We start from the raw sequence: 27,014 nt of genomic DNA on the forward strand, positions 1-27,014 counted from the left end.
CTTAAAACTCCATCACAATAGCAATGTATCCTCTTCCTCCTCCTCTACTTTCCAAAATAGATTTGGATCACATTTGCCACCTGCAGATCATTACAAAGAATTTAGGGACAGTTAAAGTGGTACCACTTCAGGCTGCAGGAAGGACCACATCTTGAATGCTCCACCATAGGGGGAAAAAGTTTTGCATATAAGGAAACAGCGTGTCATGGAAAAGACTGAAACAACATGCACATTGTCAATCTTTGCTTGTCTTCATTGCATAAAACTCTGATGACCTGTTCCTCATTCCACCCCAACACACAAACATTTGAAAATTAAAATACTTTAAGTAGTTGTAGACCATTAGGGAGGTTGTGGGCTCTCCCACACTAGAGGCATTCAAGAGGCAGCTGGGCAACCATCTGTCAGGGATGCTTTAGGGTGGATTCCTGCATTGAGCAGGGGGTTGGACTCGATGGCCTTGTAGGCCCCTTCCAATTCTGCTATTCTATGATTCTATGTTCCAGAGTTGCAGGCTGACTTGCAGTTAAAACTAAGGGGCTGTCTACATGCCCTTTATACACTGTGGTGCTTTACAGTGGCGCTGCATAGTTTATATGATGTAACTGCCAACTCGCACCCACCACGGGCTTTTTTCCTGAAACCGCACACTTATGAAGTTGCTGATTCATTGTAACTTTTTCATTTATTCTGAAGTTACTACCGCTTTGCATCGAGGCCAGGGGCATTCCAGGGGTGGATCAAGGCCCACGGTTTGTTGGGGGGACACGTGGGAAGGCCAGGAAGAGGGCAGTGGGGAGGCTCGATGCGCTGAATGGCCATGGCGCTACCTGGAAAGCCTGCACTCCTTCCTGCTGAAGGGATTTGCCACTCTCACCCAGGGAGCTTCGGCTATTGGGCGGTATAGAAATGCAATAAATAAATAATAAATCACCCCACAGTTGCGATGTCGTGGGGTTTTGAAAGAACAAGCAACAAAGCGTCACCGACAAGACACCCCCTAGTCTCACAGAGTTCAGTCAGAGTTACATGGTCCTAGGTAGGGATTGCACTGGATTGCAACCCTACTCATCTTAAAAGCATGTAGAACAGAGATGGAGAATGTGTAGGTCAAAACATCTGGAGTGCCACAACACCCATCATTCCACACCCTTGATAATGTTGGCTGAGGCTGATGAGAGTTATACGCCAAAAAATCTGGAGGGCCACACGTTGCCCTAGTGTAGAGAGATCTGGCAAGTTGTACACTTGCACTAAGAGGTTTTTGGAAAGCTTGTGAAAACCTGTTTTCTAATACATCCCCAAATCTGGCCTTTGTTTCAATTGGTCCCACTTGGCATGTAGTTTTTAGAATTTCAGCACACAAAACAATATTGTTATCCCCAGAATAAAAGGTAGAATTCTTATGTAAGAATTCTACCACACAAGTAAGCACAACTGGAAGATGCAGGGAGCTTCCAAATGAAGCATTTATTGTGCAATCGCCCTGCCTCGTTCATGGAATTTTACAGAGGGTTCAGGTAGGGTGACCATATGAAAAGGAGGACAGGGCTCCTGTATTTTTAGCAGTTGACTTGAAAAGGGAATTTCAGCAGGTGTCATTTGTATATGGAGAACCTGGAGAAATTCCCTCTTCATCACAACAGTGAAAGCTGCAGGTGCCCTGCCCTCTTTTAAATCTGGTCACTCTAGTATAGCTCCTGCACCTTTAACTGTTGTGATGAAGAGGAAATTTCACCAGGTTCCCCATATATACAAATGACACCTGCTGAAATTCCCTTTTCTATGCAACTGTTAAAGATACAGGAGCCCTGTCTTCCTTTTCATATGGTCACCCTAGTTCAGGCATCATCATCTTCCATTTGTAACCCTCCTGTATTTTCCCACTACTTCCATCTTTTTTCTTAACACAGAAATTTGTTAAGGAGGAAAAGGTGGAATAGTGGCACAATGTCTTTTGAATGGTAGTGGAGGAGCTGTCTGGAAACATCCATATCTCAATACTAGGCACACATTGTGGTGTACCAACAAATGATAGAGGGTGCTTCCAGATGGATGGTTCCTAGTGCTACTAATCAAGACATTGGCCGGTTCTACATGAGGTATTTACCATGTGCTCGTGACTGGGCACTCACAGAAGTTTTTGGGCCCTATACACAATTTCATCCTCCTCCAGGGCACCTCTCACTCTTTGTAAGCTTTATTGTGCTGGTTTTAATGACGATGAAAATCCCGTATTTTTTCCCCTCCTGCAATGAATGACTTTAATTCTATAGTGTACTGATGTCATGGAGGATAGGGTGACCATATGAAAAGGAGGACAGGGCTCCTGTATCTTTAACAGTTGCATAGAAAAGGAAATTTCAGCAGGTGTTGTTTGTATATATGGGACACCTGGTGAAATTTCCTCTTCATCACAATAGTAAAAGCTGCAGGTGCCCTGCCCCCTTTTAAATCTGGTAACTCTAGTATAGCTCCTGCAGCTTTAACTGTTGTGATGAAGAGGAAATTTCACCATGTTCTCCATATATACAAACGACACCTGCTGAAATTCCCTTTTCTATGCAACTGTTAAAGATACAGGAGCCCTGTCCTCCTTTTCATATGGTCACCCTAATGGAGGAGTGCAACAATAACAATAATAATAAATACAACATCACCATCTAGTGGCTCTATATTTATTTATTTATTACATTTCTATACCGCCCAATAGCCGGAGCTCTCTGGGCAATGAAACACATAGATTTTGCAGTGGGGGAAAAAATACCATGTGGAAGAGACCATATTTAATCCCATATGGAATCTGGAAATAGAAGCCCCAGTAAAGTTATGGGATTTTTGCCTGGTGTAGATATGCTTATTGCGTACCTATTCCAGCTTGTCTTCTTTAATGAATTTTTTGTGAAAAGAAAAAACATGCACTGGGAAAACACGGGATGGTTATAATTTAAAGAAAACATCATCTGGATCCGTGATAAAGCCTCCTCTTTTACCTCTTCTGAGGAAGGGAATGTTTGCTTAGTTATCCCACTGAGTGTCAGGAGCTTACTCCCAAAGGAGTGTGTATAAGAAGATTGCAGCCTTACATTGCAATGCTACACAGGTTTTGCGAATTCAATGAAGCTTATTTACTGGTTTTATATCACTGAAGACCTGCAATCCAATTCCCACTGAGCAATGGGGTTTAGCCTCAAGTTAACTCCTTCAGCGCAATCCTATGTATGTCTACTCTGAAGTAAGCTCCATTGAATTCAATAGGTCTTACTGCTCGGTAATTGAGTATAGGATTGTAGCCTAAAAAATTCAAATTTGTTTTTAACACCTGTTTATTGCCTTTTAAAATTATTGTTCTATTTTTTATTTTATTGTTTATACTTGAAGGGTAGTATGCAAAAGTTAAAATTAACAGTCTTTTCAAAAGTGGGCCTAGAACTCCAGCTTTACTGCTGAGTAAACGTGTCTGAGATTGGGATCACAGCGGAACTCAATCCTAGTCACATTACTCACTACCCCTGTCTAACCTGCTGTTATGGTTGCTAGTGTTCCTTAGCAACGCAAGCCTCGTACGTCATCACTCCTTGCCCTGAGCCTTTCCGCTCTGCGCCGGAAGGGCTCGTCTCTCGAGGCCGGAAGTTTCTTTGTTGTGTGGAAACCCGGAAGCGCGAGCAGGGAGTTGGGGGCGAGATGGGTTGCGACGGAGGAACCATCCCGAAAAGGCACGAGCTGGTGAAGGGGCCTCGGAAGATCGAGAAGGTGAGGTGTAGGGGAAGCTGTGGCTGGTCAGGGCTCTGGCCGGATGTGGAAGCCCCTGGGACGAAGGAGGCTGTCAGGACTGGGGGAATGAAGAGAGACTGAAAGAACTGGGCATGTTTAGCCTGGAGAAGAGAAGATTGAGGGGAGACATGATAGCACTCTTCAAATACTTAAAAGGTTGTCACACAGAGGAGGGCCAGGATCTCTTCTCGATCCTCCCAGAGTGCAGGACACGGAATAATGGGCTCAAGTTACAGGAAGCCAGATTCCAGCTGGACATCAGGAAAAACTTCCTGACTGTTAGAGCAGTACGACGATGGAATCAGTTACCTAGGGAGGTTGTGGGCTCTCCCACACTAGAGTTATTCAAGAGGCAGCTGGACAAGCATCTGTCAGGGATGCTTTAGGGTGGATTCCTGCATTGAGCAGGGGGTTGGACTCAATGGCCTTGTAGGCCCCTTCCAACTCTGCTATTGGTGTAAATGCCCCTTGGTCATCTGGGGCTCTGAAGGCTCAATCGCAAAAGCTGCCATGAGGCGCAGTTCGGCCTCGAGCGAGAAATCCTAGACTGGGACTCGGGAGTTCTGGGATCTAATCCCCACTCAGACATTATTGATTGATTTATCCTCCAAGGAACCCAAAGTGACGTACATAATCCTCCTCCTCTCCATTTTATCTTCACAACAACCCTGTTGTTGTGAGGATAAAATGGAGAAAAGAGGAAGAGGATCATGTAAGCTGCCTTGGGTTCTTTGCAAAGGGGGGAAAAAGGCGGGCTATCAATGTAATAATAAATAATAATGCCAAAAACTAAAAATCAGCATTTGGGAAATCAGTGTCACTGCAGAAGAAAGCAGGAACAAAACACCAGTCATGCAGTGACCTCTGCTTCTGAAATATTGATAAAACTTTTGTTCTCTCTTCCCCTCTCCCACTTCACATTTTTTCTTAACACAGAAATGTGTTTAACTTGTTTATGACTAACTTCACCAGCCTAATAGCAATAATGGGACCTTTGGTCAATTTATGCTTGCAGTCCTTGCTTCTGAATTGGAGCAATAGTGATATATACCTCTTCCTTGTACTTGTGATCTTCCTACAGTTATATCGGGGGGGATCACCACATTTTGACTATATCACATTAAGTTCATGGGCAAGGTAATCAAGAAAGGTAAAGGGGTGATAGAACTGTGATGGTGTTGAGTAAAGTATCAAGTTTTGTAAAATTTTAAGAAACAGAGGACACTGTAGTGTGGTGTTCATTTCCCCTTGTCCCTTCCTGTGGGATTGGTTGCTTCCTCACTTATGTTTCATGTGAGCTTGTGACTGCTCTGCAGAGTGCTACTGCAAAGGGGTTGATGCCAATAGGTTTCTTTTTAGAGAGGCAAGATTCAGAAATTGATCTTTTTGAAGTATCTACCCCTGACTAAACAAAGCATTGCATGGAATTTTCTACCACTCCCAGTTCCTGATTTTCTGGGTCTTCTTCCATTACAGTGTGTCTTTATGGAATTGTAGTAAAGCAGATAACCCTGATGTTGTTTTTATGATTGTTTATGGAGGGACAAAAAATGGTGACTCAGAAATCCATGATCATCCTTTCAACTCATTTCAAACTAGAGTTTCTCACCTGAATGCACAAACAAATCAGAGGCTGAAGTGAATCCAAGCGTGGGGTTCGGAAATAGTCACAAGATAATACAAGGGTGAAAGAATTGCAAATTGGAGTTAAGAGTTGAAAGTGACAAGTGGAACTTGAACTATTCAAAAGTTTGGTTTGTGGACTGCCTTTCTTCATTGGAAAGAATGTACAACCTATGTGTAGATTGTCAGAGGTTAAGACGATGTGTGTATGTTTTTCATTGCATATATGGTGAATATGTACTGATGGGCCATGACCAAATCTGACATTTCATTATGTTGTACACAGTAAACATGCCTACTTCTCTAGATGCCTTTTTTACTTCTCTAGGCAGGTAGGGTGCAGAGTCATCGTAAGGGGCTATATAGAAATGGGGGATAACTTGAAGTGCCATTCTGCAACCATGAATTTGGAGGACAGCACTATAAGCATTCTGCAGCTGAAACTCTCCCCATGGCCTGAGTTCGATCCCAGTGGAAGCTGGTTTCAGGCAGCCGGCTCGGGTCGACTCAGCCTTCCATCCTCCCGAGGTCGGTAAAATGATTACCCAGTTAGCTGGGGGAAAGGTAATAAGGGCCGGGGAAGGCAACGGCAAACCACCCCGCTATAAGGTCTGCCAAGAAAACGGCAGCGAAAGCTGGCGTCCCTCCAAGAGTCAGTAATGACTCAGTGCTTGCACGAGAGGTTCCTTTCCTTTCCTTCCTTCCTTTAAGAAGCACTAATACTAATACTTGTCTGATATTTTCAAAGCAGGTGTGGTGAACCTTTGGCCTACAGGCCATATAGAGCCCATAGGAATTAACCATCTAACTTGCCAGTTTCTTTTCCAGGCCTTGCCCACTGCAGGGAAAATTATTTATCTCTGATCACGAGGAAGCTGTTGAGTGATTCAGTTCTGCTTACTTCTGAGGCTTGTCCTTTAGAGTCTTTCCCTCCTTACTTGTGAGTTGGCATGCTGTTCATGCTTACTTCTGAGCAGACATGCAGAGGATTGGTACTTGGATGCCATTTGAAAGTGCTGCTTACTGAGTCAGTCTTGCTTATTCTGAATAGACACGCAAAAGCCTTGTCCTGGTTAGTTCGGAGTAGGATTAAAATTGGTAATAATCTCACTTTGGCCAGACCTGCTTTACCTTTGGCTCCGCCCCCAGATGAAATAGGGCCCTGGGACCTTTCTCCGTCCTCTGGCTAGAAGATGTTCCCCACCCCTGGTTTAAAAATATTGTACATGCCATATTTTGATGGAGGTGGGTTTCACATAGAAGGAGAAACTATAATGAGATTTGGATGCAAAAGTTTTGCCTTTAAGAGTAACAGTTGCTTTTTCTGAAATGTATGTAATTTTACATATTCCTCAGGTTGACAAAAATGCAGAATTAGTGGCCCAGTGGTATTACTGCACTCTGAGTCAAGAAAAATTAAGCAGGCCTATAGTAGCTTGTGAGCTTGGCAGGTAAGATTACAATTTTAAGTTCTTTTTCAATGAAATAATTCTAATTTCTGAATAAATTCCAGTAATTAAATCAACCCATTTTTCACAGTACTCTTTTTCTTATAGGCTATATAACAAAGATGCAGTCATTGAATTTTTGCTGGATAAATCTTCTGACAAAGTCCTTGTGGAGGCTGCATCCCATATCAAGAGTATTAAGGTAAAATTGTGTGTTTGTGACTTGTCTATTCCCACTGGGTGCAATTCAGAGCAAGTTTAATTCCTTAAAATATGTCCCACCAATTTTAATGTAGTTTGAGGCACCTAATTTCTTCAGCATGTTCCTTTATTTTTTAAAATGGGATGTATTTTAGATGTAATTTCTTCTACTTAACAAAATCAATCTTCTCTTTGCTTCTTTGACATCTTTCTTGCACATGTTATTGGTCTACTTGCTTGCTCTTTCATATCATTGCTCCTCCTGTCATGGACTTCCTTATGCCTGAAATAACCTCCCCACTATACATTTCAAGCCAATTCCATCTCCTTGCTTAGATTTGTCTTCAGATCCTTGTGCCCTAATCAGGGATTCTCAAACATTGGCTGGTCTTAATAGCCATCCAAACGTTTTGGGTTATGTGATTCTTTCTCTCCCCCAAGTTATGTGCTCATGTCCCTGACCTTGTACTGCACTTCTGAAACTCAGTATGGTGTCAAGGGCAATTCCCTTGGAGCTGCACAGGGGTGTGTGGGACTTTAGAGTTCCTCCAAGCAACTCTGAAGCACAGTTCCAAAGACAGCAAGAAGGCTGGGTCTCATCACATTTACCAGAGGGATTGGGTCACACACTGTGACAAGTGAAATGGTGGTTCCCTGGTTCTTGCAGCTGTCCCTGTACAACTTGCAGCCTCACCCAGCCTTCCCCAACCAGGTAACCTCCAGATGTTTTGGACTATAACTCCTGATTATTGACCAATGGGAGTTGGTTCAAAATATCTGGAGGGTACCAGGTTGGGGAAGGCTGGCCTCTCCCTTTCTGCATTATCCCTTGGACTCGTGGTTATTTTCTCATATCCTGTTTTCCCTCTTCATTATTTTCTTCCCTCTTCATCATTTTCTTCCCTGTCTTGAAAGTTGTATGGACAGAAATAGTGCCACTTTTGTTGCCTTTTATGATGCTTATCATGGCAGTGCTAAATTATTAAATAGTAATAACTGAATTTTGGTGGTATAAACCCAGCATGCTCTGCCCATGCAATGTGTCTTGTCTCTGCTGGGTGATTCGCTGCTTTAGAAATCAATTTGGTTTGCTACCGTTGAGTAGATCTATGAATAGAAAAGCTCCCATCATGGTTGTTGTTTTTAAACAAGCTTTCAGTCCGGAGTAAGATTTCAACCCGAGATCGCTTCAACTGGTTTCAGTTTAAACTGATTTACACTGTATTTTTATCTATTTTCTTTCAGAACGTCATAGAATTGAAGCTGACAGACAATCCTGCTTGGACTGGTGACAAGGGAAATACAAAAGGGGATAAATATGATGACATTCAAAGTGCACGTTTTATTTGCCCTATAGTTGGGTTGGAAATGAATGGAAGGCATCGGTTAGTATTTCCTCTTTAATCACAAGTAAAAATAATAAGAATCATTTTGTATTCCTTAACTAATTCTTATTAATATAGTTCATCAATTACTCTGACATGGGCCAGTTTGACACCTATTTTATAAGTTAGGAGCGGAGGCTACATTCAAGGGAAGAGTAAAGGGATAGGAGCTGTTGTACCTCAGTTACCATATTTTATAGTAAAAGCATTAGGAAATAGTATGCTTGGATTTTGGTGTTGTTGATCCCCCATGACTTTATTATATTGAATTTATACTCAGCCCATCCTAAAGCATTTAAGATGGGTAACAAAAGATTCAAAACCAGGGAGATAGTTAGAACATCTGAGAGGAGACTTGTAAACAACTTTTCTTCCTCACTGCTTCTTGTGTCTACCACCAAGAGCCAAGAGATTAAGGACCCAAAGCTACAAGAGGCAGTAGCAGCTTTAAATAATTATAATGTAACCCATCCTTTGATTAACATTTGGCTGTTCCTGTAGCTATTTCTGGGTCAAGGTAATTTCCTCTGAGACCTACTGTGGCCCAGAGATTCAGGAGAGAAATGGAACTTGAAATATCTGAGAACCGGGTGGAAACTTGTATAATCTCTTGCACCTCTTTGATAACTCTTGTCTATTTTAAATATATTGTAAGCTGCTTTGAGAAAATTGGTTAGTAGGCTGGCTATAAATACTCCAAATTATTTATTTAAAACTTTTTTTACCCTGCAAGTAAGCCAAAAAGGCTCCCACATCAATTTAACATCAAATTGAGATAGTCACTGTCCACAATTCATCATGTAAAAAGCACAAGGTAAAAGGACTTGGGAGGGAGAAGGAAGAATTAAATATAACAAATAAATAAACAAAGAGTAATAATTAGACTAGACTAAAACATACTGAATGGAATATAGTCTCCAACTCAGTCCTGGTTTGAACCTGATCCACCAAATAAAAACTCCTGTAAGATCCTTAGGCTTTGGTGAGTTTCCAGAAGGAAGGGCATAATACAGTTGCACAATAGTCATTGAGAGTGCTTGCCAAATGTTTTGGCTGCATGAACGTGGTGCATAGATGGTGATCTCAAGGGGATGTTCTTTGTTGATCTTTCTGATTGTGGTGGGAGGAGGCAATTTCTTTGGTGTGCTGCGCCTAAAATTATGCTTGTGCAAAATCCTACGCTGGAAACTCATGATAGTCAACATTTCAGTAATATTGAAACTTGATTTTATGGGAATAGGAAGCCTCAAATGTATTGTGCAATAGACTTGTAAGCTTTGTGAAGCTGATACTGTATCAGTGTCCTTACCTAATCATGAGCACGTGACTTGGAACTCCATGTGTGCAAGTCACAAGAGTGCAGACACTCAGAGCCGAGGGGCAGGGGAGTTTGCAGGATCATGTTAATCCTTTGTCTGCCTTATAGCATTGCAGCAGTGCAAAGGTTTAGAGGATGGGGAAGGAGTTGCTATTATTCTTATTTGCCCTCTCACATATTTATCTCTTTAGGTATTTTAATGCTTACTTAGGTTTTCTGTGCAATTCAGGTTGTAAGAGAAAACTGGCCTGTTGTTACACCTATAGGATTTCCCCATCTGTGCCATTTCATATTCTGTACAAATTTCCTTAGCTCTGAAACTGTGGATTATACTGCATCAGTAAACGGATGATCGAAACATCAGCTCTTAAGCAAATGAAGGGAAGTTGTGGTTTGTTTAACATCTGTTCTGTTATATGCAGATACAGTGATGGGTATCTCACTCCTGTGTGGTAGAGGAAGGCTACTTGTAATGTTTAGGCAAAGTCTTAAGCATGTTTTTTCAGGCATAAATCCCATTGAGTTCAATGGGGCTTACTTGCTGCAAAACATGTTTAAGGTTGTAGCCTCAAATGGGTTGGAGGATGACGCTCTTCTCTAGGACTCTGAATAGGATACAGTTAACTTGTGGCTTGATGGGTAGTTTGCAACCCAAACTGTACATGATCACTAAGGAGTATGTCCCACTGCATTCCTTGGGGTTCTTCCAAAGAAAATGTGCACAGCACTGTAGCCGTTATAACCAAAATCCTAAGGCATTCAATATTTTGATAGGATAAAAATCAAAACTAATTTATGAGTGTTCGTGTACCTCATCAAGGGGCAATTTATATTGCTCAAGTTGGGAAATATCTGAATTATTATGAAAAAAAATTAGACATTTCTCTAAAAAAGACTGAAGGCATCCCACAGTATAAGAGGTTAAAACATATAAATAGTTAAAACAATTTAAAACAGCTAAAAACAATTTAAAATGCTGAGACATGATAAAAAAAAACTAAATTAAGAAGCCTCATTTTTAACTATTGCCATCAATGACAAATATGAGAAACCCGTGAAACTTGAAGGTTTGTTGAAGCAAATATGCCCTGTGAATGTATGCGTTTGGTTTTTGTTTGCTTATTGAAATGGGATAGCAATTAATGCAAGAATTAATATTACAGTTTTGCACAGGTGTTTTCTTAGTTTGTTTCCTCTGTTAACCACATGAGGGCATTTTGGGACACACAGATTAAAGTGCTGCATGCTGAAGGCTGGTGTCAGTGGCAAATGAATGTCTTTTTAAATAAGACATTTTTTTAAAGTTTGTTTAGAAATTCTTGCCTTGATCCAGCTAAATGTAGATAAGATGTGTAGCTTGTCCTGTGCATGTTGGAAGTCCCACTGGGACAGCAGTGAGACTTATTCCCAACTAAGTGTACATAGGATTAGAGCCTGAGTCTCATTGAAACAATTGGCACATTAGTTAGAATTAATTCCTGGAGGGGCCATAGCTCAGTGTGATAGAGCACATGCTTTGCATGCAGAAAGTCCCAGGTTTAATCCCTTCCTCCTCCAGGTAGGGCAAGGAAGGGAATCCCGCGTGAAATCCTGGAGAGCTGCTGCCAGTCAGTGTTGACAATACTGGGCTAGATGGACTAATGGTCCGACTCAGTATAAGGCAGCTTCCTATGTTCCATTGCTTGCAGTATGCCTTAAACTGCTTTCCTGTATGTGTTCACTCAGAAGTAAGCCCATGAGTTCAGTGAGATGTGTTCCCAGGTAAACAATCGCAGCCTTAGTCATGGTTGGCTTTAGCTAGATTGGGGCCTATGTGCATTTAACCTGTTAACATCAATTTCTCTTTCTTTGCATCTGCAAGGTTTTGCTTTTTGCGCAACTGCGGATGTGTGTTCTCTGAACGTGCTCTCAAAGAAATTAAAACGGAAGCTTGTCACAAGGTAAGTGTTGTTCTATTTTTCTCCTTACCCCCATGCCCTTCTAGTATATATCTGTGCTGCATTCCATAGTTACTTTCGGCTTCTGTCTTAGTAGCTCAACAGAAGTCATTCAGGTCTGTAGTCTTTTGCTTTGTGCCAGACTGATATTTCGTTTTCTCAGTTTCTAGAGGGCAAGTCTGTTGCAGCAAAACCCAGTCTTTAGGTTCCACAAGCGTCTTGGTTCTTTTCATTTTTTTCACTGTCTCCAGAGCTAGAAACTTGTATTATTATTATTATTATTATTATTATTATTATTATTATTATTATTTTATTTATATTGCACCATCAATGTACATGGTGCTGTATTTCACCTGGCTCTTAGAATTTCACTTACAGCCCAGTTGTTTAAGGAATACTCTTTATAAAAATGATCCCAACATCTGTAAACCACTTCTGAGTGTTATTTATCTGGCTCCTACACCACCTATGTACAACTGTCTGAACCACTGTACCTCCTTGCCCAGATCCTACATGCACATACACACAGCACCTTTTCTCACGCCTGTGGTAACTGTGTTTTCATCAGTCAGGAACTCGTGACCCTCCTCCTCCTCAGTGATCCTGGTGGAGAAATGGGGTAGTATCCAATTGTCCGAAGGCCCAGGTGGCCACAGTGTAGCACTTCCGGGGGCAAGCCCTCAAATGAGCAGAAATGCTTGGTTCAGGAAGGGGTGTGTCCTGCACCTTCCTGAAATGAGCATTTCCACTTGCTTCAGCACTTGCCTCCAGAACTGTTACGGTGTGGCCACCAGTGTAAGGGGGCAGCTGTGTGCACAGTGAGGCTAGCAGGCCTAGGCTGCCTGCAGGAGGGAACAATTGGATACTACCCATGGCTTACTACACATTGTGGGCAACCTTGAGCCTTGACTGTTCCTAGATTAACTACTAATAAGACATTCGCTACCACAAGATGTAGTGATGGCCACCAATTCGAATGGCTTCCTGGAGGAGAAGGGCATCAACAGCTACTAGTCCTGAAGGCTATGTGCTGCTTTCAATATCAGAAGCAGTATGCCTATATATCCCGGTGCTGGGGAACATGGGCAAGAGGATGCTGTTGCACCTGTGTCCTGCTTGTGGGTTTCTGTTCAATAGCTGGTTGGCCACTTTGTAAAGAGAGTGCTGGACTAGATGGATCCTTGGTCTGATCCATCATGGTTCTTCTTATGTTCCCTTACATTCTTCTGGGGAATCTCACCATCACTGCTCATGGAATTTAATTTTGTGAATAAACTTACAGCTGGTGGTCATGTGAATTAAATTAGTCCTTGTGATCAACAGTGGATTACAAGAATGCAATCAGTAGAAAGTTAGAGCAGGGATGGGGATCCTTCAGACCCCATGTTTTCCCGTCTAGGTGCCAGAGCCCTGTGCAAAGCATCCCCAGCTGAGTTGGGGGTGGGAGTGCACCAGCCACTACCATGGCCGGGGCAGCTTTGCCTGTGCTGTACCGTCTCTACTGGTGGGTTGCAGTGCAGGTAAAGCACTTCCAGCTGAGGCAGAAGCTGGAATGCTCAAGCAGCCATCTCAGTCTGGATGGCTTTGCTGCACTTGAACTTTCTCCAGGTGGGGAAAGCCTGTGTGCTCCTGACTGGAGCTCTGGCTAACGCTTTAGCTTGGGAGTGGACGAGGTCAGGTGTGGCATGCCTCCTGATGTCACCTGGGCTGCAAAGGGCTGAAAAAGGGGGGCATCATTCATCCCCTTACACTAAAATTACTCCCCATCCTTGGTGTACAACTATAAAATTCTCGAGTAGTGTCTTTGCAATAGTTGTGGTTGCAAAAATGTACACACATCACTAGTTTCATGACAAAATATTCATAAATGTATCTACTGAGTAAATCATTCCTCCCCTGCTTGAGATCTTGCTTTGTGAGGGTGGGTGAGAGGGTTTCCCCTGAGACATTGGGAACTCCTGCAACTGTGGATTTCAGAGCAGGGCCTTTGCTCACTCTTCCTGCAGCCACCTTAAGCTACACAAGATGGGGAAGACATTTAAGTTAGAAAAGCACATGTAAAGTACTGCTGCTGCCACAATGCAAGAAGTCATCATGCAAAGCTGTGGCCATCGTGCATGCTCCGTAGCTGACAAACACTTTGAAAATCACTGCATTAGAAGGAACTAAACATATCTCACAAAAAGGTGTCCACAGAGCAGATAGCTGTACAAGAGTCAGGCAAATTAGCCTTATTTGGGACAATTTTCTCCAAAGGCTACTAGTCAATCCTCTGCCCTGCAGGACATTCCTTCCCTATTCAAAACATTCTGATTACCATATTTCTTCGATTCTAAGATGCCCTTTCCCCCCCCCAATAAACATCTCTAAAAATGGGGTGCATCTTAGAATCGATGGTGTCTTAGAATCGAAGAAATACGGTAGTTACACTCTGCTTCCTTGGCTTGGAATATTGAAATGGCAGTAGAGGCTAATCTATTCACCTTTAGACTTTGATTATTGTATTGATTTGTGTTAAAACTGGAAGTTCTAGTCATGCGAGTTCTTTTCTTTATTCCTGGCAGCCAAATAACATTAATACAAGCTTAAGCACCTTTGCAGTTGTACTTTCTGTTGCGGCCACTTGACTGTTAGGTAATTGGGAAAACAAAATATGAGCTGCAAAGGCTGTTGAAAGTCAATAGCTGTACTATATTACTTTAAAATCTTCTATATATAATATAACTGGAGCTGTATTGTGGGTTTTGCGCATAGCAATAAATCTGTTTTCAGTGATCGTCTTACACACTGCAGAAGTCTGGCTTTCTATTGCAAATTTCTATCAGAGTTTGTTTTAAATGAAAACTGGATTTTCAAGTGTCAGGTTTAAAACAAATATATGCCTAGGCCCCATGAATTGAGGTCAGAAAAAAGAAAACAGTACCTGAAAGAGATGCCAGAAACATTAGGTTTGTGTATGTGTGTAATGTTAGAGCCCTGTAAATCTTACATTTCCTTTCCTTTCAATCCTTTCCTGCCTGTTGCTTCCCAGCAGTAGATTAGAGTGTTTCTTTGGTAATGATCAGGGCTGGCCCAAGATGCTTTGTGGCCTGAGAGGAAGAATAAGAACTCCACCACCCCTGTTCCATGTGAAGTAGCAAAGTGGACTGGCTGTTGCATGATTCTTCAATAGGCGATGGGACAAGGTCCTCCAGTGCAGCAGAGGGCAGCAGGGTAGTTTCAGGACAGGCTGGGTGGCACCCACAGCTCTGTCTTCCAGCTGTGGGGAATGGTTGGGGGGCTTAGGAGGGAAGCCCAGGGAGCTGCTCCTTCCCCATTGCACCCCAGGATCTGCTCCATGAGGTGGTTGCCTTACTCTGCTTAATGGTGGTAGGGCCGGCCCTGGTAATAGTGAGGGATGTATGGAACTACTGCCTAGAGGGCAGCAGAATGCGCTGAGGGAGAGGCACTGAGCAGATGGAGCTTGCTGGCAATTGCCAGGTAGTAACTCTTATTTTTAAGGGGGAATGTATTGACATGTTAAATCTTTGTTAACTTTGTGTCAGTTTGTCTGGGAAAGTCAGGACCTTTTGCTCAATATGCAAAGGTATAATACGTTGATTTGTCCCCTCTTCGCCATCTTACCAAATGCAGTGCTATCAAAAATATTTCTTGGGAACCTTTTGTTTACAAGGCGTGTTTGAGTTTATCGTAAGTATCTAATCAAGGAGGTGTTACATATATTTCCATTTTACAGAGTTAATTGGAGTCATTGTTTTCTAAATAAAAAGGCTCAGCTCTTGAAAGCAAGTCCAACCAGCCTAGCCTTGTAACAAGTTGGGTGAATAAATCTCGACTGCTTCTGCCAATCTCCTCTGAAAACAACTGCCATATGCGGCACAGAAATGAAACGACATTCGAGGAGCGATGCGGCATCCAGAACAAAATTATGCACTAATCCTCAAAACTCCTTAACATGGAGTAGTAGCACCTGAAATATTGGAAGTGTTCCAGAATTAGTTAATTGAAGACTGCCTGTTGATTGAGTGAGGATTGGAATATGAACCGAAGTACGGAGTCCAAATAAACAAAATTGTAATTTATGGTCGATCCCAGTCCTTTCTGTTTCATAGGGTTGAAAATTAGTCCTTCATTTCAAATAAACGTCCATGTTTTAAAGGATTCTAAACCTTTACTGTGTGAAGGTTCCCCTGCCCCCAGGGTGATCATGCAGAGAAACCTGCATGTTTTGGTTTAAAAAATGCAGACGGGAGTGTCAGTTTTAGACATGATTATACCAAAGTATCCATAATTTGTTCTCTGCCTCTCCTGCTTTGTTAAGACTGAAAACAGAGCATAGATTATCTAGGTGTTGGTGACATGTACTTAAGATGAATAGAAGTTTAACAAATGGGTCCAAAGGGAGCTGGTTGCTATGTTTCTGGTAGTTAATGTATTGTTTTTATGTAAAGCAGCAATTAGCTCTATTCCCCAAGTATTCCCCCTCCATTAAGCGTTTACTGAGAGGTGAATGAATGCCACTGAGTTTGAAGTAGTTAAAAGCAAATAAAGGCTTATGGTATTTTACATTTTTTTAATATGATACATAGAATTTATGTGCAGAACCAGCAGCCTTTTCCGTCTCCCTTGGCTTCAGAAATAAAAAAAGGACGTTTTAAAATGGCTGTGTCCTTCAGGATCTGCATTCTAGCCAGAGACAGGCTTTTCTAGGTTGACAGCTAGGTATTGTGGCTCTACCGCAAGACTCCATTACTTGGCATAATAGAGGATAATTAAGCACTCTTGTTTTATTCATCGTTTCCTTTGCACACTTACCAGGATTTAGACTAAGGTTTATTGTTGTGATCTCTCAGCACCCCCCCCCCCCCAACATTGATATTAAGTCTCTTGACCCACTTTGTATCATTGCCATGCTTCACTGGTCAGAACTTTCCCAGTTCCAGACCTGCATTTCTGGTCCAGCAATGTTATCGTTGTCCTCAAACGTCGGAATGACTGGTTCAAATCAAAATGGTTTTGAAGTTGCCTGCTTTACATTGTACGCCTGTGTTCTAGTAGGTAGTTCGAATATTAGACCAAAATCCTAGAAGCAGCCTCTCTCCTACAGCCCCGTGGTTTTCAAACTGTCTTGCGATTTTTCAAAAAAGCTAACGAAGTTTCTCAATGAGAAGCTTTCCTGAAAAACAACTTGGTGACTCCGTATCAATCATTTCTTAAAATGTGCATCCTTAGGGTGTGAAAATGAGATCCAACATGTTGTGGTAGTGCCTTGGATGAATGAATTGTGCACCATTAAACACTTCCCACAACCCCAAAAGGTGCTATGCTAGCTGGTAGAAGCAACATACTGTATGGCATGTTATATTACTTTGAGGAACTTTGGTGCTTCTACAGAGATGAATTCTCCTTGTGAAGCTCATTGAAAGTGTTGATATTGGAAGGCATCTGAACCTCTTCTCACCTTGCCCATGTGTGTTCAGCTTATGAGACTTGCAAGCTGTTGGCTCGAGAGAAAAGGACTCCTCTTCTTTGGAGTGTCTCTTATAGCACTGTGGGGTCTGGATTGCATAATCAATTTAAAGAGATCTAGACTAGAGGATAAGTGCTGCTGCTTCACTGTGTGTATGTGGGGAGTTCAGAGGATCAAGTAGGGTGAAGAAGCCATTGTGGCTTCTCCCTCTGCCCCTGTGCGTACGACAGTCATTTGCATAATTCATCACACTGGAGCGCACGTTGGCATATCATCCGAACTCGGGATGGCTTTGGACCCACCTTACAACCTTGACTGTATGTCATGGCTTGTAGAATTGGTACGAAACCAGGTTCTGGTGACATGCCAACCTCATAGAATAGTAGAGTTGGAAGGGGCCTACAAGGCCATCGTGTCCAACCTGTGCTGCAACACAGTGAATTATGCAAGTGACTGGGGCAGGGAGAGAAGCCAGCATGGCTTCTTCTCCCTCCGTGATTGTCCGAACCCAGTCTGTGTATGTGTGAACTAAACGGCATTTTGGTCCTTTCCTACTCTGATTCTAGTGCAATATTCTAAATCTAAGCATAGTGCTGTATGTCTTTCCATTCCGTCCAAGTGTACAATTCTGTGCTGGCTCAATAGGCCTAGCCAACACATGACCTGAAAATCTGCATCCAGGTCATCTCCACATTTTTAATAGGCAAATTTCTAGCCATTACAACAGAGAGGATTGATGTCGAAGTGTATGAGGAGTGCCTGTTGAAATCTTAGCAGTCAGAGACAGAAGCAGTAAATCATTTCCAGTGTTTGATGGGGGCAGGGGGTTGGCTGAGTCTCTGTTATTCATCCTTAGTGTAATAACCTTGTCTTGAGTAACTGAAACAGAGTAAGTTAGTTCAAATAAGTCAGTATATGCCAATTTACTTAATTGTATACAGGTTAACAGATCTCAACATGTCTTAACATAGATCTTTGATTATTTTCAGCATACACATCCCACCATCTGGTTGTCATCCAATCAGCTGTAACCAATTTATAATTTCATGCTTTTATGTCCTGACTTTGTTCCACTATGGCGTGTACATCGGATTCCTAGGTGGTCTCCCATCCAGGCAGCGAACAGATTCAGACCTTCTTAGCATTAGCAAGGTGATGGCATCATATGTCTTCAGATCATGCATGTAGCTTTTTAGAAAAAACTGTTCCTCCCCACCCCTCTCACACACACAGATGAAAAGATGTCATGATGTGCATGCACATTTACTATTTGTTTATTAGATTTATAAAATTGCACCCACTCTACTGTAAAACATTAAAATGTCACATAAAACCCAGTGCATCTCACAGCATCATATAAAATCAGACATATGCTTCCCCCTTCAGAACTAATGCTTCTATTTATGTGCAAATTTATGCAGATTTAATTGATGAATTAATTGGATAAGATTTCATTAATCAGGTGATACTCTTGCCCACAATCCTACCCACACTTTATAACTGCCTTGGTAGATCAGACTAAAGTCCATTTGCAACCAGCCAGCTATTCGGTTCACTTAGGACTTTAAACAAGCTATAGGCAATCTGGATTTGAAGTCCAAAACGTTTGGAGGGCATCGGGGTTGCCTATGCCTGCCTTACACTCTCAAGCAATCTTGCCTGAGTGTCCAAGAAGCAGTTGGTGTACCTTATTATCTGCACACAGCAACTGGGCTTGGACAACATGCGGTGGCTTGTCTTGGGTTATTTAAACAACCCTCACATAACCCTAAAACTGACCATGGGTTATTCAAGGGTTGTTTTACCCCCTGAGCAGGGTTTGCATGGCAGCCACACTCACTGTAGCCTTACCATGGGTTAAATAACCCGTGGTGGGTTGTCATGTCATGCGAGCAGCCCCAGCAAATATGAGCCTGTTCCTTGCAAATCCCTCATACACTGCCTTTTGTTCCTCTTTTCATTCAGAATTATTTATGAAACGCTGTATCAAAAAGTAGCTGGAGGATGTCAACCCTAGAATAATCAATGAGAAACTTAGTAACATTACAGCTAGGGAGTGTTGATGTGTGAAATTTTTTAGGCCTGGTGGCATGTCGACTTGAAATGTAGGTTCAGTTTACCAGAGCAGTGAGTGTGCTATGGAAACGCTAAACAAGGTCATGAAAAGTGCGTAGTGCATCAAAATGCACCCAGAAATGAATGTTTCCATTGCGGTATGAAGATCATCTCCACCTACAGACATTTTGTACAGAATAGAGTGCACTTTTCAAAATGGTGTTGCAAAACCTCCATTGCTGTGAATCTTACTGCTCTGTGAAATGGATGCATGGGTGTGTCACAGCAAAGGCAAGAATCTGTCATATCTTTAAGGGGGTGCATGAAAAAGGTGGGAGGGAAAGCCACGTTACCTAGTTTTATTTGGCCAAACAAAGGTACTGTACCTATCCTTACTGGGTGAGAATGTAAACCGCAATGTTCTAAGTATTTGTTTTCAGGAAATGGGGTAGAGTTCCCTGAACAGAATTTGCAGGTGTGCTCTTTGTTTCTTAACTTTAAACAGACAAAATTCCTACCTAGTCTCTGACACCAGAGAGTTCAGAAGTACAACTTTTCTTGTAGGAATACAAAAACGTCATCCTAAAGGGCATTGTGTCTTATGCCAGCTGGTATGCAAGGACTTTATTGTGTCTGTTCACTGATCACATTGACGTTTACTTCGAAATACATTCCACTGTATTATTTTCCAACAAAGGGCGCAGAAAAACTGGAGTCTTAGGAACCACAGAGTCATGAAAACGTGTCAAAGAGGGAGATATATCTGCGGAAAGTTTATGGTTATACTGATGGGAATTGTAGTCCAAAACATTAGAAGGTACCAAGTTGCCTACCCCTGAGGTGGTTTGAGGTAGCTTCATTTGTAGAGATGTGAAGGCCTGGGGTGTGGTGGGAATCTCAAGAAACAATGGTGGGGTGGGTGGGTTAAATTTTGTTTTTACTATTTTTTCCACAGGGATTTTTTTTGGGGGGGGGTTGGGGGGGGACATTATCCCCCTGCCCTATTTTTCTGATTTTGTTTCCAGACCTTCACGTTTCTATTTATATTTCAGGCATCTTTCTGATAAAACATTGTGGGAAAGATTGCCCTAGCTACAATGGGTAAAAAGTTTGGAGAGGGACCTGTAGCTGACTTTGGTAACTATATGTCTATATCCCCACACTACCTTGACAAAAATTCAGGGCTACTGCTATGAGTGACATCTTGTTTTGCAATTCTGCAGCTTCAGAGTTCTCTGGGTCATCTGTAAGGCCCAAAGGTGTTTATTGTTTCAGTCTCTCAGTATTAAGGTCCTCCAGTAGCTGCTGTGCCTTTTGAACCACATAGCTTTTATACTCAAGCGTAGCTCTAGGGCACCATGCGAGATTTGATCCTGGGTGTCCAGCCATTCCTATTGGAATTGCAAAAGCTATTCCCTGGCCCTTCAAAATGGCCCCTAGGCATACCCTATGCCAAGCCTGGTTTACCAGACCTGCCTGTTGCAATTTTCTTTCTCTTCACTACCTTCAGGCCACATGGAGGAACATGGTGGATCACATTCTTGTTGTGGACCAACAAGACGTTTACCACATAAGCTCTTAAGCTCTTAATAATAACCTTGCCTTTTCAGCAATAATTGTGCTTTCTCTTAATTTCTGCACACTTATTTTATTTATTTATTTTGAAGATTTACACCCTATCTTTTGATTGAATGATCCTCAAGATGGCCTACAATATGTTTCAGTAATGCCTCCTCCTAAAAAACAAATCAAAAAAAGATCCCACTATCGCCCCGCTCCTGCTCTCCGCTCCTCTGATGCCATGCTTCTCGCCTGCCCAAGGACCTCCACTTCCCTTACTCGGCTTCGTCCTTTTTCTTCTGCTGCCCCTTACGCCTGGAACGCTCTTCTAGAACACTTGAGAACTACAAACTCAATCACTGCTTTTAAAACTCAGCTAAAAACTTTTCTTTTCCCTATAGCCTTCAAATATTGAGTTTGTTCTGACTCTATACTGCTAGCTTCACCCTACACAGTGCCTGTTTACACTTCCCTGTGCCTGTTTGCATTCTCTTTCCCTCCTTATTGTTTACTACAACTTATTAGATTGTAAGCCTATGCGGCAGGGTCTTGCTATTTACAGTGTTATCTGTACAGCACCATGTACATTGATGGTGCTATATAAATAAATAAATAATAATAATAATAATAATAATAATAATAATAATAATAGGTTCTCTGGCTGATGGGTGGGACCAGAATGCTTTGCTTCAGTTCTGCTGTCCTGGGGCAGCTAGTAATTGGAGCAGAGTGTTCCTTCTGCCAGGGAGCAAGCTCTCTGCAGTTGGTTCTTCTCTGGAGGATGGATGGAGCCCAGCTAGTTTTCCCTTGCCAAGATGTTCTTCCTGGGAGGCATGGGGCAGCACCTGCCAGTGGCTTTTAACCCTCTTGTTGACAGCAGAGGCCAAAGTTTGCTTCCCCTCAACTCTGCAGTTCTAATAGGGGTTGGCCCTTGCCCCTATGACCACCTGGAGGGGCAACCTAAAGGGAAGACTCCCTTTGGTGACCCAGGGCCGCCAAAAATGTGTAAGGAAGTAGTCTTTGTTTGGACTTTTGAGTTAATTCTCCCAGCTTATAAGGAGCTGTTCCCCATTTGAGGAAAAACATACTGTATAATTCTGCTGTGTGAGCACCACATCTCTGGTTAGAAACCTCCATAGACCTGCGTTGTTTGTTACACATCCTAGTTGCGTGTGCACGTAGACAAGGGCGTGTGGGTTATTTAGTCAATGCATATGAAGGGTGTTGACAGGTTGATTGGAATGGAGCCCTGGGAGACACCTCTTCCTTTGTATTTTGTGCTGCTCTTTAAGATGTACTGCCTAAGCAAAGGCAGGGGGGTGGCTGGATGGCCACAAGTTGCCTATCCCTGCCATAAACATGCCGTAAATCTTCCTTTGTCACCTCCCTCTTCCTTTGCCTCTCCTTCTCCCTAGTGCTAACTATTCTGACCAATAGTTGGTCTTCATGGCCCCCACAAAAGACTTTCCCAGCCCTGCTCCTTGAGATCCTTGCCAAGGATTAGCCTGCAACTCTCTGCATGCAAAATATCTGCCGTCTCACTGAGCTCTGGCACCTCCCTTCAAAATTACAGCCACCATCTCCCCCTTTGCAAGGCGTATCCTGGGTATGAATCCAGATCAGTCCCAAATGAAATTGCTGGCCGCCATTATGCTGGGAATCAGGAGTCATCTTGAAAATGTATCTTCTTGAAAACACTGAAGCATAAATTTTTATTTATTTATTAATTGATTACATTTTATTTATTAAATTGGAACTGATTTAAATCAGTGGAAGGAAGGAAGCTCTCTAGGTCAGCAGCATTTATTCTATCTAATCTAATTGTATTTGGCTGAGAGGCTTGCTGCTAGGCATTCTGAAGGGAAGTAGCGATTCACTCTCAACACAATCTTCTAGCCCTCTATCTCTGTTGAATTGATTTTTCATTAATACACCTTTCTTTCACTCTAAGCAGGTTATGTCTGAAACTGTATGTTAGGGTTTTGTTTTGAAAGAAATTACCAGGTTTTTCAAAGCTGCAAATGCATTCCTGGCTGGAGGTAATTTCTAGGTCTCTTCTGACATTACTTTTACAATGTGAGAAGTAACTGCATTGCAGCAACTCCCATATTGCAAAGGTAATGTCAAATTTGACCATTACTTGCTACAGGTGACCAGCCAACTGCCTCTTTATAATCCTCATTAAAATGCTAGTTTAATGCAAAAATGCTACATGCTTAATGATTTCAAGACTAAACAAACCAATCCTTGGAAGAGGTTGTGTGTACTTCAAAAGGGGTTAAAAAACACCCCCTAATTGTGGGCAGGGAATCAACTTCAGAAAGTATTTTTTGACTCATAACAGATTTATGCAGTCAACCGGCTTCTATATGCAACTCGAACATAAGCATCTATCTCATTAGGAGGAAGGGTAATTGTTTCTGCTTGTGTATTATGTCCAAAGCCTCTTATTTCTAGCCAAAAGATGGATATGTTGCAAAAGTACGTGCTTCAGTAATGAATGAAATGAAAAGTATGTGCATCAGTAATGAATGAAAGCCAGGCTAACAGGGTACAGTTCACGTATGAACTTCAGTGTTTTTATCATTAATTACAGCAATGTTACTCAACTTGGTACCCTCCAGGTGTGTTGGCTCCAGGCAATTTTGACAACCTAACGCAATCACCAGACTTGGTGTATGTTAACGGAAAGTTTTCCACTAGGTGTTATGGTTGTGAAAGCCTTGTATTTTTGTTATGAAAACTTCTATTATGTACACATTGTGTAAACATTGTGTAATTTGTGGGTACTATATAGTTTTTTGCTTAGCAATTTTTCCAGTCTGGTAGTTATTTTTGGATTACAACTCCCACTATCCTCAGTCCCCTTGGTCACTGCCCATGCTAGCTGGGGATGACTGGGGTTGTAGTCCAACACACCTGCAAGGTACTAGATTGGGAAGGCAGAATTTAGAAAAGTGAAACCACAAAAGTTGATGTATGAGATTGCATTCAAATCTCTTCTATTTTCTTTTGAAAATAATTACTTTCAACTTACTGTAATACACACTTTTCCATTAGTTTATGATGTCTCATTATTTGAGCTCATGCTGTACAAGTATATTGTATTTGTTGAGAAATGGAAACTATATTTGGAAAACATTTATTCTACATGGAATAGGTTCATTCGTTAGCATTGTGCCTCATGCTGTTTCTGGTCATAGTCATATTAATGCAATAAACTGGAGATAATCACGTCAAAACAAATCTCTGCTAAACAGAGTTGGATGTGATCGATTACTTTCATTTGAATACTTGTCTGTCTTGAATTAGTAAGGTGCATACAGTGAAATACACCATCACACTTCTATGCCATTGGCTGTTTTTAATCCTGTTAAAGTTTTATAGTTTCTGGAAAAGTCTGCTTATAATACTAAGGGTGCAATCCTATATTCACTTAGCTTGGAAGTAAGAACCCCTGAATTCAAAGGGACTTAATTATGGAGAGAAATACATAGGAATGTACTGTTGTTGTTTTGTAACAGCACAAGCATAGCAGTTAAAATTGTGTTCATGTATATTCCTCTTAATAGAACTGTTAACTCTAAGAATATATATTCTAGTTTAATTTTAGACAACATTTTGTAGTCACTGATATGTAAAATGTCTTCTTTTTAAGATAATAATGATGTTTTAATTGTATCTTTTACTGTTTAAATTCATATGTTCACTGCTCTGGAATCTGTTTCAGGTATGGAGCGGTATACAATTTTTGTAAATAAATTAAATGGCTAGTCTTAGAAATTAACATTTTATCAATTTTTTAGTTTTTAAAGTAGACTTTTTAAATGGGAGTCTTGAATTCATACACTTGCATTCCATTGAGATTAGAGATGTTACATCATTCAATACCAGAAATAACCAAATGGTTATTTCTTGTATTGAATGATATGATTGCACAACTTGATTTCACTCTCTTCTGTTACTTAATGACTGTATGTTTGTAGCCTGTATAGATAAAATAATCTTATCAGATGCTTTGCATATTATTCATCTTCACCAGTTTACTTATCCATATTGTTTTATTGCTTCTTGGGTTTGGGTTGGGATATATTTTCCGTTTGGCATGATGAAGTAAATAAGGTTCAAATGTTGATACTTTAACAAACCGCTCTCTTTTGGGGACACGTGAGAGACACAAACACAGGGACTAGTTATTTTTAAAATAAATAGTGGAACAAATGACCAATGCTAAGGTTAGAGGTTATTTTAAATTAGCTCTGCCATTAAGGAAAATTCCCAGGGCTGTGGGAAAATGTTTAATGGTTAGTTCTGATGGCCTTCTGGTTAAGTAATAGGTCAGAACAGTAAGAAACTTAGCTATTTTCTCACAGTGGTGGGAGGCTTCAATAATCTGCTTTCCAGTAGATCTGATGTAGCTCTATCAGTCTCATTAGTAACTCTGAGACCTCTTTAAAGTTAGGAAAGGAACCTAGTGGAATAGAGTGCAGTGCCAGTTGATACTGTGTTAACTTTTCTGTGGCTCAGATTTTCCACCTATAAAAGAACAAAATTCACTGCGTTGAAGGGATTAATAATTAGTAAATTCTTCTGTGTTCAACAGAAAGGAGCATTTATCAAAGTCCAAAGTGATGATTCTAAGAATTCAGTATAACAGGATTCCTCAGTGTCCATTTCCAGGTAGACATGAAAATAGACACAACACTTTTCTCTTTAATACAACTCCCAAGATACCTGACCACTGGACAAGCCTAATGAGATTGTAGTCCCTGGAGGGCACTGGTTGAGGAAGGCTGGTCTAGACCATTAATATGAATCCCCGCGTGAACATGCTAACACTAAACTGTTTCTAGGATCATGGTGCATGGGGGAACGGTGGCGTGCCCAGGAATAATGTGGCATGCTGCTGTCACTTCCCCAATCTTGCCAGCCTGTTGGGAAGTAGTAGAATTGGGACCTGTTGGTTTTGCTCTACAGTTTTCAGGAGGAAATGAACTCCTTTGCAAACTAGAACTAGCAGCAGAGTCTAAGAAACTAAAATCACTATTTCCAGAGAAAGCAGGGTCAGTGCTTGGATTACATGGAGAGCTTCCTTCTTTCAGCTGTATCTTTTGATATATATATATTTTTGAAAACCTGTTCCGAGGTTGGAGTCAAGATGTTTGTCTGCTACATCTTCCCCTTTGGCCTTCATTATGACAGAGATCATATGCATTAGAAATGAGGCCAAGGGGAGACATGATAGAGGTGTACAAAATTATGCATGGTATGGAGAATGTGGATAGGGAGACATTTTTTCCCCTCTCACAAAATACTAGAACCCGGGGTCATCCCATGAAACTGATTCGTGGGAGATCCAGGACAAATAAAAGGAAGTACTTCTTCACACAGCGCATAGTTAAATTATGGAACTCAATACCACAAGATGTAGTGATGACCACCAAGCTGGATGGCTTTAAAAGGGGGTTGGATAGATTCCTGGAGGCAAAGGCTATCACTGGCTACTACCCCTGATGGTTGTTTGCTATCTCCAGTATTTGAGGCGATAGGCCTGTGTGCACCAGTTGCTGGGGAACATGGGTGGGAGGGTGCTGTTGCACCATGTCCTGCTTGTTCATCCCTGGCCAATGGCTGGTTGGCCACTGTGCGAACAGAGTGCTGGACTAGGTGGACCCTTGGTCTGATCCAGCAGGGCACTTCTTATGATCTGGTTGCCTAGTCACGTGCAGATTTCCAGATCTTGCCCATCACCTAGTCCAGAAAAATGCCACCTTCGTTTGCAACTTAGCTTTCAGCAGTTGGCTCTAAGTTCCCTCTATCATGGTTCTGGGCTATAAAAAGCTACAATGAGTTGCATAGTTATACTTAACATAAGTCTGATTGATTTCACTAACAAAGCTTAAATGTGCAAAGTGGACAGGTTTGTGTCTGCCCATTTCTGCTTTTCTTTAATAATTTTAAAATGATTTCTCTTTGGCTTCAGGGCAGAAACATCTGCAGGCAGAAATGCCTGATATTAAAGTGGGGGAAATGCACAAATTAATATAATTGGAATATAATTTGCATGCTTAGTTTGCAAATTTGACTAGGTCTGAGATGTATAGTGAGATAGCTACCAAGTAACGACTATTTGCTTCTTTTAATGTAAGATTTGATCTACACATAAAATGAGAGCTGTAACGGTGAAAGCAGATCGCATCATAGTTTATTTCTCATATAACCAAGTAATTGTGAGACAGTGAT

The 27,014-nt window shown here is 41.6% G+C and overlaps 1 protein-coding gene across 1 annotated transcript in view; it reads left to right on the forward strand.

The window, feature by feature from the left end:
* Positions 1-3,623: 3,623 nt before the first annotated feature.
* The window catches only part of RTF2 (replication termination factor 2), a 56,765-nt gene continuing 33,374 nt past the window's right edge, over positions 3,624-27,014 (forward strand). Inside the window, exons 1-5 of the mRNA XM_063146419.1 lie at positions 3,624-3,753; positions 6,754-6,848; positions 6,954-7,047; positions 8,292-8,431; positions 11,611-11,689. Of these exons, the coding sequence (XP_063002489.1) occupies positions 3,685-3,753; positions 6,754-6,848; positions 6,954-7,047; positions 8,292-8,431; positions 11,611-11,689 (477 nt within the window). The 5' untranslated portion in view covers positions 3,624-3,684. The remainder of the gene's footprint in view (positions 3,754-6,753; positions 6,849-6,953; positions 7,048-8,291; positions 8,432-11,610; positions 11,690-27,014) is intronic.

Source organism: Elgaria multicarinata, chromosome 1 (assembly GCF_023053635.1).
Source record: "Elgaria multicarinata webbii isolate HBS135686 ecotype San Diego chromosome 1, rElgMul1.1.pri, whole genome shotgun sequence".
Taxonomy (NCBI): Eukaryota; Metazoa; Chordata; class Lepidosauria; order Squamata; family Anguidae; genus Elgaria; species Elgaria multicarinata.